Genomic DNA, 13,958 nt, shown 5'->3' with positions numbered 1-13,958 from the left:
AGAAATTGTCTTCACTCAATTTCACAACTGTTTCACTGTGAGGAACAAAGCTATACTCTTGGGTTTTGGACCTCTGTAGCTCTCTATCCCTATTGGTCACATGCACTCAGATTTTTGAACTTCATTTTGCACTCATTCTAGGATAGAGTGGCTAAGCCAAATTTTCTTTCCTTTTTAAGCATAATTTCCAAATGCTGCTGAGAAATGGTAGCCTTGAGTTCCATGTGCATTTCACCTATAAGTCAATAAACATATCAATGGAAGCAAAGCAAGCTGGGCAAAAAGATCGTATTCATGTCTACTTGTTTGACAAGGCATTAGTATAGACACAGATTTTGGGTATGATGTAATCATTACTGTAACACTGTGAATCCATGGTAAACAATGGAGTATTTAAACTGTAAATTACCAAATTATTCACAACTTTATTTAACATGGTACCTCAAACGATATGATGCGTTAAAGGTCAAGATATCGCTCCTTTTCCAATTTCTTAAAAAAATGTTAACCTAAAGCATCTAGTCAACCCTTTACGCATGCTATTGGGAATAGCACTAATGAAAGTCATGGAGTGAGGAGCTAGATGAGGAGGAAGGAGATTAGTATGAAAGGGAAAAAGAGAGGGTAGCTAATGTATAACATTTCACAAATATGATTAAAATATATTATGCTCATGAAATAAATGTCAGAAGGCAGCTCATTATTATGTGGAATTAATAATGCTAACAAACACTAAAAACTCCATCAAGGTCTTATGTGTATTTTATAGACTCTCAATTTCACTCTGTCACCCTGTCTCACCTCTAGACATGGAAAAATCTAGAGATGTCTGTTGAGAATTACAGACAAAATAAGAAAAAAGAGGGAGCTATGTAATAGCATTTAAATATTTTAGCTTTTATGGCACGGCATCATCAGAAGGATCATTCAGCACGTATTCACCGTACTCTAAAATCAGAGTCTCTATAGCCAGAGGGAAAAGATTTTATTTAAATTCAGCTGGTCAAAGTACAAACATCTTTGTGCAACTTATGATATAATTTAAAAAATTTAGTACGTAGCAGTAACACATATTATAAGCATCACTCTGGATTTTTTTTTTGATAGTCAACAAAGTTCATTTAAGAGAAGACATTATAGAAATTCTAAAATGGAACATTTACTTGAAAAGTTAACTCCATAAATGTTAGTTTTCAATATTTTACCATATTAGTTTTATCATTAGGTAGGATGAATTAAAATAATAGTTAAAAGCTAAAATGACTCAATATTCTTTTCTTTTTTCAAAAGTGTAGTTTTGTAGAACATTTATCCTTACCATCTCCTACTGGAGAAACATGATTATGAAATTAAAAGAAACACAGATATTGGTAGGTAAATAGAAATTATAGAATTGACAGTGTGTATTAAACATTTTGGTGTATCCAAGTGTCAACATTGTGGAACACTTCTCAATTATAATCTTTAGAATTGTTTAAATCAACTTTCTAAACTTAATAGGTGTTTCCAGAGAACACACTAAATATTTGAGGAGAAAATTAATTTCTGTACAAATTAGGCCCTCACATTCTGAATCTTAGGTCACAGTTTGTATCAATACAATATTCAGTGACTCTCTGTTTCAGAATAAAGATTGTATATGTGACATTATGATATTTTACTGCAAATGAATGTACCAATACACCACATCATGAAATAGAAAATCTATACATGTATTTTGGCAGATAGTAAACTAAAAATAATAGGCTTGTGAAAAGTTTGAAATGGTGTGATTAGTATAGCAAATTACATCAGCGAATGTTCACTTTCATCTTTGACACAGAAAAACCTTTCTTCTTGACAAATGTGAGGTATTATTAGCAAAGTCAGCTATTGTTTGAAAACCAGACATTATGCTTTAAAACCTTCTGTCTTTTTTTCCATTGAGTTATACCACACACAGTAGATTACCTTTAACAGAATGTTTTTTTTACTTTGGATCCTTACGGAAAAATTATTAATGTGTTCATCACCTTCAAATATTGTCCTACTATGAAATATCCATTAGGTATGTTAACATTTTAGAGTAATGAGCCTAAATCATAGCATATTGGATTTCTCATTAGACTATAATCTGAGCACATACACTTAACACTAACATGTAATCCACATTTAATTTTTGTTTTCAGCCTTACGAATGTTAACAGTTTCAACTATATATGAGAACGACACAACAACATTTAGTTTGCTTATGAACTTCATAAAAGAACATGTTTAATCTTCATTCTTGAAATCCATTTCATTGCATTGGCAAATGATAATTTCAGTGTAGCTTCACAACAACAACACATGCTCCAGCTCTTCCAATGTTCACAGGAACTTCCTAAGACACAAATAAGAAAAGAAAAATTGTCTTTAGCATAACCCAGAATGTTGGCCTTCAAAGATTTGCTCCCTCTTTTGGCTTAACTTTTACCTTATCTAAAAATAAGAAAACTACCACCCAGATCACTATAGAGCATAGAATGCAAATATATCATGGCGAGATAATTAGTTGCTTTTGAAACAGTTTTATATGTGCAACATTTGTTTTTTCAGTTGAAAAGGCACAACTAATGATAATTACTAAAAGATTTTGTGAGGACTGAATGAAATAACGGATCACAAGAATTTGGTATAGATAGTCATACTGCTGTTTTCTGTTAGTGTTCATTCATGCTTTGAGAGATTGAAGACTGAAACAGAGATCGAGCCAAGAACAGAATCTTGGTCTATTCGGTATTTATCTACTGAGAAATACCTACTAATAATACCAAATTAATTCCAAAATTAAGCTTTAAAATCTCTCCTTAAATTCTGAAATATACTAATTTGGAGGTATTTTTACAAGAATACCTCTTTCCATTCATCTTTCTGAGCATCGTATGATTCAACGGTGTTCAAATAGGTATGACCGTCATATCCACCAACCACGTAGAGTTTGTCTCCAAGGGGGCATACTGCAACAGCATCTCGAGGAACACTCAAAGGTGCCACGGTTGACCATGAATCACTTTTTGGATCATATCTACAGAGATTTAGGAAGACAATCAAGAGGTAAAAATCCAGTAATGTTACAATGAAAAAATAGGCATTAATAGAAATGGGCTATGGTGTAAAGCACAGAATTTGAAACATTGTAACTATCAAGTATAGGTTTGCTATTCAAGACAAAAGAATTTTTATTAAAGAACATGAGCACGGCATAACCCTATTTGGTCACAAGAGGGAGCACAACACTTATGTAAAGTAAAGAAAGCCATTCTTTCTGTTCCTTTTCTCATATGATATACAAATTCGGCATTAAAACCTTTTATAGGAAAAAAAAATTCTGAAGCTCTGAACTGTACACTAAAAATGCATAACATTTAATCTAAAAATGTGAAAAGTTAAGTAAATTCATACAATTACGCATAAAATGCTTTCTAATCACAACCTATTTGTAAAAGCGCATTGAAACTATTTTTTCATGTAACAACTTTTACTTATTTATTTATACAAGTATCACCTCCTTTAAACTTTAAATTTTTCAATAGATATCCAAGGCGTCTCATTTTAACTTGTATGTGAATTTGATATCAATCATTAAAATTTAATACCATCAGATTATCAAATCTACTTCTATGTATTTTATATACTATTGAATATTCTTACTATATCACCTTAAATTGTTATAGTATGTTGAGTCCTAGAACCAAAACAAATCTGTATTTGATGTTCTATATACTGCGTCTTCTAAGCAATTTTGATAGAATTAAGTCTGTAGTGAGTTAAATCAGTGTATTTACATGTACAAAGTGTAAACCAGAACTCCCAGAGTTCTTACTTACATATTTACATAAAATCTCGTATTTTCTATTCATGCATAATTAAATCTCAAAATGTTAAGATTATCAGGTTATTATTTAATGCAGAAATTGTTGAGTTGTTATGATTTTGCTTTATTTCTTCATTATTGGCCTTCCTGAGTACTGAGTCTGGGCTCTTAAAGTGTTTGACAAGTGTGTTCACTCTTCCACTTAGCTATAAACCCAGACGATGGAAAATGAAATTGTTAATGGTTTTATAATCTGAAGATACATAGTAGTAGTTGTCAAATAGCACATTGACTACTTCACCATATTCAATTTAAAAAGTAGTGCTGCTTCTCTCACTGTTTTTCTCTCTTTTTTATCGGTTAGTCTGTAGACATGTCCACATAAATACATATTAATTTGGATGCAAATTTCTAATGACCTTGAAAATATAAGATAAGTTATCACTGGCTCATTGCATACACAATATAATGTTGTCAATTTTTACATTTTTAAATTAACATTATGGGAAAAAACATGGAAACTATAAAAATAATAGGAAAGTTTTGTAAACCTTTTTAAGTTAAATGCTTTTGAGCTAAATAATGGTTTAAAAATTACAAGATAACAGACAAATCAACCATTTCTTTTTAACAATGTTAGAAAAATACAGCTTTTTTAAAATGTGTTGGTATACTTTTGTCAATTAGAAACAAACTGGATTTACTGAGAAAGTGAAGACCTCAATTCAGCAATTGGCTCCATTAGGTTTTGGCATGTAGGAAGGTTTCTGGGCATTTTCTCAATGCCTAATGTGGCATTGTGCAACCCAGTGTAGACAGTGTAATCCTAAGGCAGGTGGACCTAGGCTGTATAAGAATGCAAACTTAATAAGACATGAGGAACAAGCGAGTAAGCAGTGTTCCTCCATAGTCTCTGCTTGAGTTCCAAATCACAATTCTTGTTTGAATTCCTGACTTGGCTTCCTTGATGATAAAAAGATATAAACTGAAATAAATCCCCTCTTCTACTAACTTAGTTTTGGTCAGTGATTTCTCACAGCAGCAGAGAAGCACACCAGAAAACTAGAAACCCTTCACTTCTTTTGCTCCAATGGTTTTAAATGTATGTGATATTTGTGTGTGTGTGTGTGTGTGTGTGTGTGTGTGTGTGTGTGTGTGTGTTATTGTGGAATTCTAAAAGAAAGTTATATCTATGAAGTACAAATTTTACCTGTTCACTGAATTTCTTTAATCCCTGTATCAGCTGAGTCTTCTGAGATGCAACTGAAAATTTATGACTCGGTAATAACACAATTTTAACTGGTTTGTTGTTGTTGTTGTTGTTGTTGTTGTTGTTGGTGGTGGTGGTGGTGGTGGTGGTGGTGGTTTTGTTTTGTTTTTGTTTTTTTTGTTTTTGTTTTTTGCCTTTACATGCTGTCTACTTTGAAAAGGAATTCAGACAGATAATATTTATTTTAAGCGACAAATCATGTTATTTATCTGAAGCAATGTATTCCACTCAAAAAACTTAGCTTTGAGCAAGAAAATATTTATTGCAGTAAGGTAATTCTTTAGAAAATCAATTTTATTTAAAAATCCCACCTATATTTAAAAAGTTTTAAAAAAAATCACTTTGTGCATTGAGCTGAGTTTAGAAACAACAAACTTAATTTTATTTGAATCTAATGGGTTGGTTGATAGCTTTCATAAAATGTTCTTATTCTATCTCTTTTGTGCTGCGACTTTATAATGTAACTAAGAGAAATATATTTCATAGTTATGTGATAAATTTTATTCAAATTTACAAAATGTTTTGTCTAAGTATAAGTATAGAATGTTACAAAGAATAAATCCACTTAAAAGGTTAATATATAAGAAGATTACATTTTGGTAGTTTCAAATTTGTCTCATTAAAAATAATTCAAATAAACGCATGCACAAAACGTACCTTTCCACACAGTCAGAAAGCCTGGAGCAATGATTAGGAGCAGGGGCATCATGACCCCCTACAACATACAAGTATCCATTATGTGTTGCTACTCCTACACCTCCACGTCTTTTGGACATTGGAGCACACAGACTCCATTTGTTAGTATGTGGGTCAAAGTACTCCATCGACTTGAGGCAGGAACTTCCATCACGCCCACCAATAGCATACAATCTAGAAAAATATAGACATATATACATAACTTTGTGTGTACACATATTCATTCAAAATCCATCCATCAAAATAAAAATGATGGCATTTTTATTTTCTCACACTTCAAAATGAATATTCTATCTCATCACTCTTTGCAATAGAAAGCCTAAGTTTATGAATGCGTAGTTATCTGGGATACTTGATCCAGCCAAGCTTATTCCAAATAGCCCTCTTTCATTTATGCCAGAGTAAATTTAAGATGACACTAAAAGGTCCAGAAAGGAAGAATCTGAAAAAAGCCTGAAGGTATCAAATAGTTTTGCAGGTAACCACAACACTCACTTTCAACAACATTACAGTTACTTGACTTCATACATTAATGTACAAATTGTTTAGTATAAAATATTTTTTCTAAAGATATTTCTGTAAGTCAATTAAGGAAAGAGAATAAAATAGAGAAAGTGAATTGTCCCCAGGAAGAACATGTAATACTTACCCTTTCCTTAGTAACTTACAATTGTTAATTATTTTGAAATATAATGTTTAATTTAAATTTATCATGTTATAATAAAGGTGATGAATATTTATTAAACTATATGCTTATAACTTTTCACACTGAATTTTGAACAGTAGAAATCTAGTAAAACAAAATGAAATTAGTTTAACTTGATGATTTGAACCTGGTGTAATGTATAGAGGAGATTAGGGAAGTGAATCACTTGTTATCATCAGGTTTGCTCAGACAATCCATTTAGGATTGTGGGAAATCCAAAAGTATTATTGTTATGGATCTCCTATATGCTGTACATATTGCCTACCTCTTCTGGTGTTTAGTTCTAAAATATACCTGTGTCGATTTTTGTTACTGTGCTCATTTATTTGTTCATGTACCAGTTTTATGCAGTAAGAGTGCAGAGTGCAGAGCTGCATAGCTCTTCTAGACACTGCCTACCCTGTTGTATGAAATTTCTATCTTGTAAACTACCCTTGAGTGTTTCTGTGTCCCTGAAAACGTACAAATAAGTAGCATTATACAGGCTGAATATGTCATGTCTAGTAGTATATTTATAGGCATATATGAATGTAAAAATATTGAATGAAAAAAAGTCATAAATTAGAAAGAGAACTGAAAGGTGTATGGGACAGTCTGGAGGAAGCAAAAATGATGTAATTATATTATTATCTCAGCAATAGGAAAAATTAAAAAATAAAGAAAAACATTATGTACCATAATTATGGGGTACAAATTCAACACATGGAGACATCATTAGGTTTAGTTTATTAGTTTGTTCTTTTAAGACCAGAAAAAAGTAAATCTTCAGGGGCAAACTAGATGAAGTTGAATACTTATGAACTTTAAACTCCCTGAAGATAGATTGCTGAACAAAAACTTACCTTATTTATAAAAATAGGCAGACAAATAATTTTATAAATTTAGAGTAAATAGCAATGAAAAAATGTCATTTATTTAGGGTAACTAGAAATGATTACCTACAACAATGTCCCTTAAATTTATGTATATACACTTTTCCTAAGGACATCAATAAAATGAAGATTCTACTATTTTAAGATAGGGCTAATATGCAAAACATGTTAAAAAATGCTGACATTTCTGTCCAAAATTTTGAAGAGAGAAGATCTATAAAGTATTTAATGAAGCATTTATTTTAGACAACTGTTTTTCTCATAATGAAGTACTATTTCCACCAAATGATTATTATAATTGCTAGTAAGGATGCTCTGACCATGTAGAATGTTTATTAATTGATGACCATGACAGGGAGACTCTCTACTACAAAGTCTGGGAGCAAAGACCTTCTGTGTTTAATCTTACTTATTGTTCAATGCAACAACTCCAACTGTGCTTCTTGGGGTTGACATGCTGGCCACATAATTCCACTGACGTCCATCAGGATCCCATCTTTCTACAGTATTTAGATAGCTCCAGCCATCGTGCCCTCCAACAGCATACATTGGTCCTTCAAGTGTGGCTACGCCTAAAGAATAACATCAAATAAGGAGTCACCTAGGCATATCTCAAGCAATAACATTATTTTCATTTTACAAGCAACCAACTGCCAAAAATACCCCTCTGTGTATTGTATTTGAAGTAGTTGTCTGTAGGTGTGAATACTTTGATACTTGTATGAGGGGAAATTTGGTCTTATTATCATGAAAACTTCCACTGATCAATATATATCATGGAAAGCTATCATTCTTCTATCACTAAAATCAACAGAGTTAGTAGAGTATAATACCAGGAAAGGAAGTAAGTGGAAGCTAACATTTTACTGGCATTATTTCAACACTATTAATGCAAACATTTACAGGACAGATACTTAACATAAGATAAACCACTACTTTCAGGCTTAATATGAAATCTCTTCTCAATTCCTATTTGAATACAAGCTTAAAAAGATTTCCTTGAGATAATTCAATTAACATGTATTTTTTGAGCTTTAGCTGGAAGTTTTTATAAAAATTATGAATGATCTCTCCCTGCCTCTCAGGACTCTGAGAATTGGGCTTTGTTTTCACTTTCATCTTATTTAGACTCTTATTGAGTTTTGTATACTTGTCTCACATATGCGATTATTCACATCTGTTAAACTGTATTTTAAAAAGCTTGTCTTTATTTCTCTACAGAACAGGCATGTGTATAAGAATTACACTGATGTAATATATAATAACTACATTGTGTATGATTTAGCAGAAACAGTTTACTAAGACAAATGAGGAGACAATTTCAGTCCTGGAAATGATACTTAGTAGGTCTATTAAAGTCTATTGTGGTCATAGATAAATAACTCAGTGGTTAAAAGTTGGGGTGATATTGCCAAGGACTAGATATGTTCAATTCTAGCACTCATGACTGGGAGCTCACAACTGACTGTAACTCCAGCTGCAAGAGATCTGACATCCTCTTCTGATCTTCTAGGTACCATTTACATGTTCATAAACCCATACAGAGATGCATATGCCTACACATGATTTTAGAAATAAACCTAAAATGTCTGTTGTGTAAAAAAAGAATCAAGTACTTTATTTTTCAAATGCCATAAGACTTTTATTTTAACATTTGGAACATAGGATAAAAATATATACCTTGACAAATACTCAGAAGTATTAAAGTTCTCTACTGTTCTACACAACCTTACTCATTCTTAAACTGCTTAGAAACCTCTATATTTTAGAGTTCTGATCAACAAAAGTGCTGATTGTAAACATGTTTATGCTACACATCTACTTTAAGTCTTTCAATGAGTGCAAATTTGCTTGTTATGGCATGAGTTATTTTCTAACTAAAATTTAAAATGCTTTCCCATGGTCAAAAATTTTACCTTCTGAACTGAGCTTGAACAAAGTGTTCTATTGCCCTTTATATTTTCTATAAACTATCCCTTCTGAAAATTATTGTCTTCCCTGAAATGGAACCCTTTCAAACATTGACAGAAGAGACATAGAACTATAATATATTATGTTACAATTAAAGATGTCCATACACATTTCAAGTCTGTAACCTCCCCAGAACTTTGAAGCCAATGTGACTCTTTGAATAACTCTTCATTAAGTGTACCTAGATCTAATTTTAAAAGCTTTCCTGTACCTTTTTTTTTCAGAAATTATATAGCATTAAATGTCTTACCTAGCCCATGTCTATGTGTTGACATAGGAGGCATCACAACCCAGGTTTTAGTAACTGGATTGAAACATTCCACAGTATTCAAAGTTTTTAAGCCATCTCTTCCTCCCACAACATAAAGTTTATTATCAACAACTGCAACTCCAAACTGAAGTCTACGACCACTCATAGTGCCAATATGGATCCAACTGTTGGTTCTGAGGTCATACTTCTCAATTGTAGTGGTACCTGTTAAAGATACAATTAGCAATAATAAAACCTCCTTAAAATTGTGAATTGGCTTATTTCACATAATGTGTTTTATTTTGAAGCAAAGCATCAGGGAAGGTAGCTCAGATGAGAGTAGTAACTGAAACATAAAGCAAAGAGTAATACTTCTGGGTTGAACTGGAAGATAGAGAAGAAATAGCTTTACTTATGTGACTTATGCCATTAAAATATGATTGTTGTGCTAATATTAAATACAACATGAAATAAAATAAATTTGTGGCTATATTACTGGTGGTACCAACATGTTTCCAACATATTTATAATGAAAAATCCCATATGTTGGATTCTGTAATTGCATATTTATATATCTTTAAAATTTTAAATTATAAGTTATTATTTATTTCTGTGCCATTGTACAATTTAAGGATTTATTCATTGTGTACATATAGGTGTGTGTGTGTGTGTGTGTGTGTGTGTGTGTGTGTGTGTGTGCGTGTGTGCATGTTTGAATTAAAGTTTAGGTAGATGAGTAAATATTCTGGAGTTAAACTCCCTCTCAAGCATGTTTCTCAAAATATTCCATGGTAACTATAAGAATAATTATGACTAAAGTTATAAAATTCTGAGGAATTTCCTCATTGATAAAAGTTTTAATTTAAACTTCTGAAATGTCAATTGAATTAAGTAGTATATAGTATAACCAGTAAAAGAGGGAATTTGTACTATTACTGTAATGGATTTTTCACTTCTATAGACAATACATTTTGTTATTTACTGAAAGTTGGTTGAATTATTAGTCACTTCTACAGTTTACTGAAGCCTGTGGATATATGTTTTGGGAAATCTCATCCAAATTGTATCAAATTAATCACATGGATAAGCAAAACATACCTGTGTTCTATACTGGCATATTTGTGGGAAAATTAATTTGTTGTAACAACGAAAATGAAGTTAATATTTTCAATATTGTCACTGACAATTATAAGGCTGTGGTCTAGGGTCATATAAAGATAAAACTTTAACAGAGTATATATTGTATCTATAGCTAATTTATTTTGGATTTTCTGTAGTAATTATATTTGAATGATACCAAAATTAATACAGATTGATATATAGTTTCACATCCAGTTTTCTGTGAATATTTTTATGTTTCTGTTTAATTATACTAATTTTCACAAATCTTTCTTTGCTTCTGGTTTGTTTCATTTTTGTTTTAACCAATGAAATTTATCATAGTCAGATTAGATTAGAATCCAAAATTCAATGGGCTAATTATTAATAAAATAAAGTAATGGAAAGTAATAGGTTAGGAAATTATACAAGGCTCCATTAATTAGCTGTCACAAAAATCAACTATAATGGATGTCTGAAATATTTACCTCTCTGCCTTCTGTGAGATCAATTTTCCAGGGCATTAGGCTAACTACAGAAAGCAAGGGTTTTTCTTTAAACATCTTTACTGCAATTATAAAATTTTTTACTAGTAGTTAAGCAACTTAAACTACATAGACTTTCTCAGATCCTTTACTCGCTTTCACTGATAATTTAACTTTTCAAATTTTATGCTTTGACTTGCATCTTTATTACAGCTTTCTTATAATTCTTTTATCATACATTCTAGTCATTAACTTTAGCTTCAGACACTTGTGTGATCTCTATTTAATTAAGTAGTTCTGTCTTTATCATATGACACAGAGCCAAAATTAAATAACAAAATACTTTATTCTTAGACATTAATAGGTAAAATTTCAAAAAGCATCTTTAAAGTAACTGAAACAATTTATTAAAGGAAAGGCTCATATAATAATGTGAAAAAATTGTACTGATAAATTTGTTATTAATATAAAATTTATATAGGCAAATGCTATCCTTTACATGTTTTATGCTCACTTATATTTTACATCTAATTCTTTCCTGTTTCACTGTTATTCTTATGTGCTCATACTGTTTTTTCAAGAAACAAAAACCACAAATAGTAGGGAGAGTTTTACTGCTATACCTTCTAGAATAGGGGCAATACAGAAAAAGGAACTTGTACTTTCAGCAAGAATTCGTTCAAGAACATTTCAAGATTATCTAATCTTAAAATTCCCAAAGTTGAATTAATAGAGGCTTCTGTGCAGTATTATGGTCAGACTTATGAAGTGTTTTCAAAACGTACTCACAAATAATAGGTCTTAGTATTCTCTGAATAGTATACAACTTCCCGTAGAGATTTTTATGGTGTCACTATCTATCAAGAACTTAGAGTCCCCCAAAATAAAAGGCTTAATTGCTTCTAAATCTGATATTTGAGAATAGTGTTCACTCATAAAATTCTGCTATTTTGCTTAGTTTTAGAATGAGGCATGTAGCCAGATGTACTTATAACAACTTTTTTTTTGTTTCTTCTTTTTCTGTTTAAAACTTCACTTAAGTTTAAAATCGACAACATATTCTTGAGAATGATAAAATAGAAGGAAATACAACATACATATAAAAAGTTTCTATACTGTACCAGAGAAATGGCTCAGTAGGTAAAGTTGCTGGCAGTTAAGTTTGATGCCTGAAGTTTGATGGCAAGGAGAAAACTGATGTCTGTAAATTGTCTCCACACGAACCTGTGACACATGCACTCACACATGCTATTCTATTAATAAGTAAAATGAGCAAAGCCCTCAACACTTAAAAATGTTTCTATATTGCAAATTGTGTCACTATAGATATCACAAATTAAATCCTGAATTATAGCTCAACAAAGGCGAATTAGCCTAGCCTGGATAAAAGTCTGAGTTGATTCCTAGCAAAAGAAATAAAAAACAAACCAACAACCAAACAAACAAAAAATCAGAACACACACAAAAAAGAATGGTAATTGCATTTTGTGAGACTGGTTATATAGTGGATTACACGGGTGTATTTCTGTATATTAAATTATCTCTGTATGCCTGGAATGAAGACTACTTGATAATGGTGAATGTTTGTTTAATGTGCTCAGGTTTACCCGCCATATACAGCCACCCAATTAGACAAGATGGATGAAGCAAAAGAAGTGCAGGCCGACAGGAGCCGGATGTAGATCGCTCCTGAGAGACACAGCCAGAATACAGCAAATACAGGGGCGAATGCCAGCAGCAAACCACTGAACTGAGAACGGGACCCCCGTTGAAGGAATCAGAGAAAGAACTGGAAGAGCTTGAAGGAGCTCGAGACCCCTTATGAACAGCAATGCCAAGCAACCAGAGCTTCCAGGGACTAAGCCACTACCTAAAGACTATACATGGACTGACCCTGGACTCTGACCTCATAGGTAGCAATGAATATCCTAGTAAGAGCACCAGTGGAAGGGGAAGCCCTGGGTCCTGCTAAGACTGAACCCCCAGTGAAATAGATTGTTGGGGGGAGGGCGGCAATGGGGGGAGGGTGGGTAGGGGAACACCCATAAGGAAGGGGAGGGGGGAGGGGGATGTTTGCCCGGAAACCGGGAAAGGGAATAACACTCAAAATGTAAATAAGAAATACTCAAGTTAATTAAAAAAAAAAAGAAAGAAAGAAAGAAAGCTAGAAGATCCTGGGTAGATGCCATACAGACCCTAAGATTAAAAAAATGCCAGCCCAGGCTACTATATCCAGCAAAACTCTCAATTGACATAGGTGGAGAAACCAAGGTATTGCACGACAAAACCAAATTTACACAATATCTTTCCACAAATCCAGCCATACAAAGGATAATAGATGGAAAACTGCAAAACAAGGAGAGAATATACACACTAGAAAAGGCAAGACGTAATCTCCTTTCAACAAATCCAAAAGAAGAGAGCCACACAAACAAAAGTTCACCTCTAAAAACTAAACAAAAAATAGTAAACAACAATCAAGATTTCTTAATATCTTTTAACATCAATGGACTTGATTTCCCAATAAAAAGACACTGACAAACATACTGGATACCTAAAGAAGACCAAGCATTTTGCTGCATCCAGGAAATGCACTTCAGTGACCAAGACAGACACTACCTCAGAAATAAAGGCTGGAAAAACTATTTCAAGCAAATGGACACAAGAAATAACATGGAGTAGCCATTCTTATACTGTATAAAATTAAATTTTAACCAAAAGTTATCAAAGTATAAGGAAGGACAGTTCATACTTATCAAAGGAGAAATCTACCAA

The 13,958-nt window shown here is 32.3% G+C and overlaps 1 protein-coding gene across 2 annotated transcripts in view; it reads right to left on the bottom strand.

Moving 5' to 3' along the window:
- Nucleotides 1-1,989: 1,989 nt before the first annotated feature.
- Nucleotides 1,990-13,958, bottom strand: part of Klhl4 (kelch like family member 4) — an 81,840-nt gene continuing 69,871 nt past the window's right edge. For both annotated transcript variants that reach the window (XM_032890268.1, XM_032890269.1), the window contains exons 7-11: nt 9,601-9,825; nt 7,789-7,951; nt 5,763-5,975; nt 2,875-3,046; nt 1,990-2,362 (exon numbers count right to left, since the gene is read on the bottom strand). In XM_032890268.1, the coding sequence (XP_032746159.1) occupies nt 2,303-2,362; nt 2,875-3,046; nt 5,763-5,975; nt 7,789-7,951; nt 9,601-9,825 (833 nt within the window). In that variant the 3' untranslated portion in view covers nt 1,990-2,302. The remainder of the gene's footprint in view (nt 2,363-2,874; nt 3,047-5,762; nt 5,976-7,788; nt 7,952-9,600; nt 9,826-13,958) is intronic.

This window comes from Rattus rattus, chromosome X (genome assembly GCF_011064425.1).
Source record: "Rattus rattus isolate New Zealand chromosome X, Rrattus_CSIRO_v1, whole genome shotgun sequence".
NCBI lineage: Eukaryota > Metazoa > Chordata > Mammalia > Rodentia > Muridae > Rattus > Rattus rattus.
This window is presented reverse-complemented; position numbering and strand designations above follow the sequence as displayed.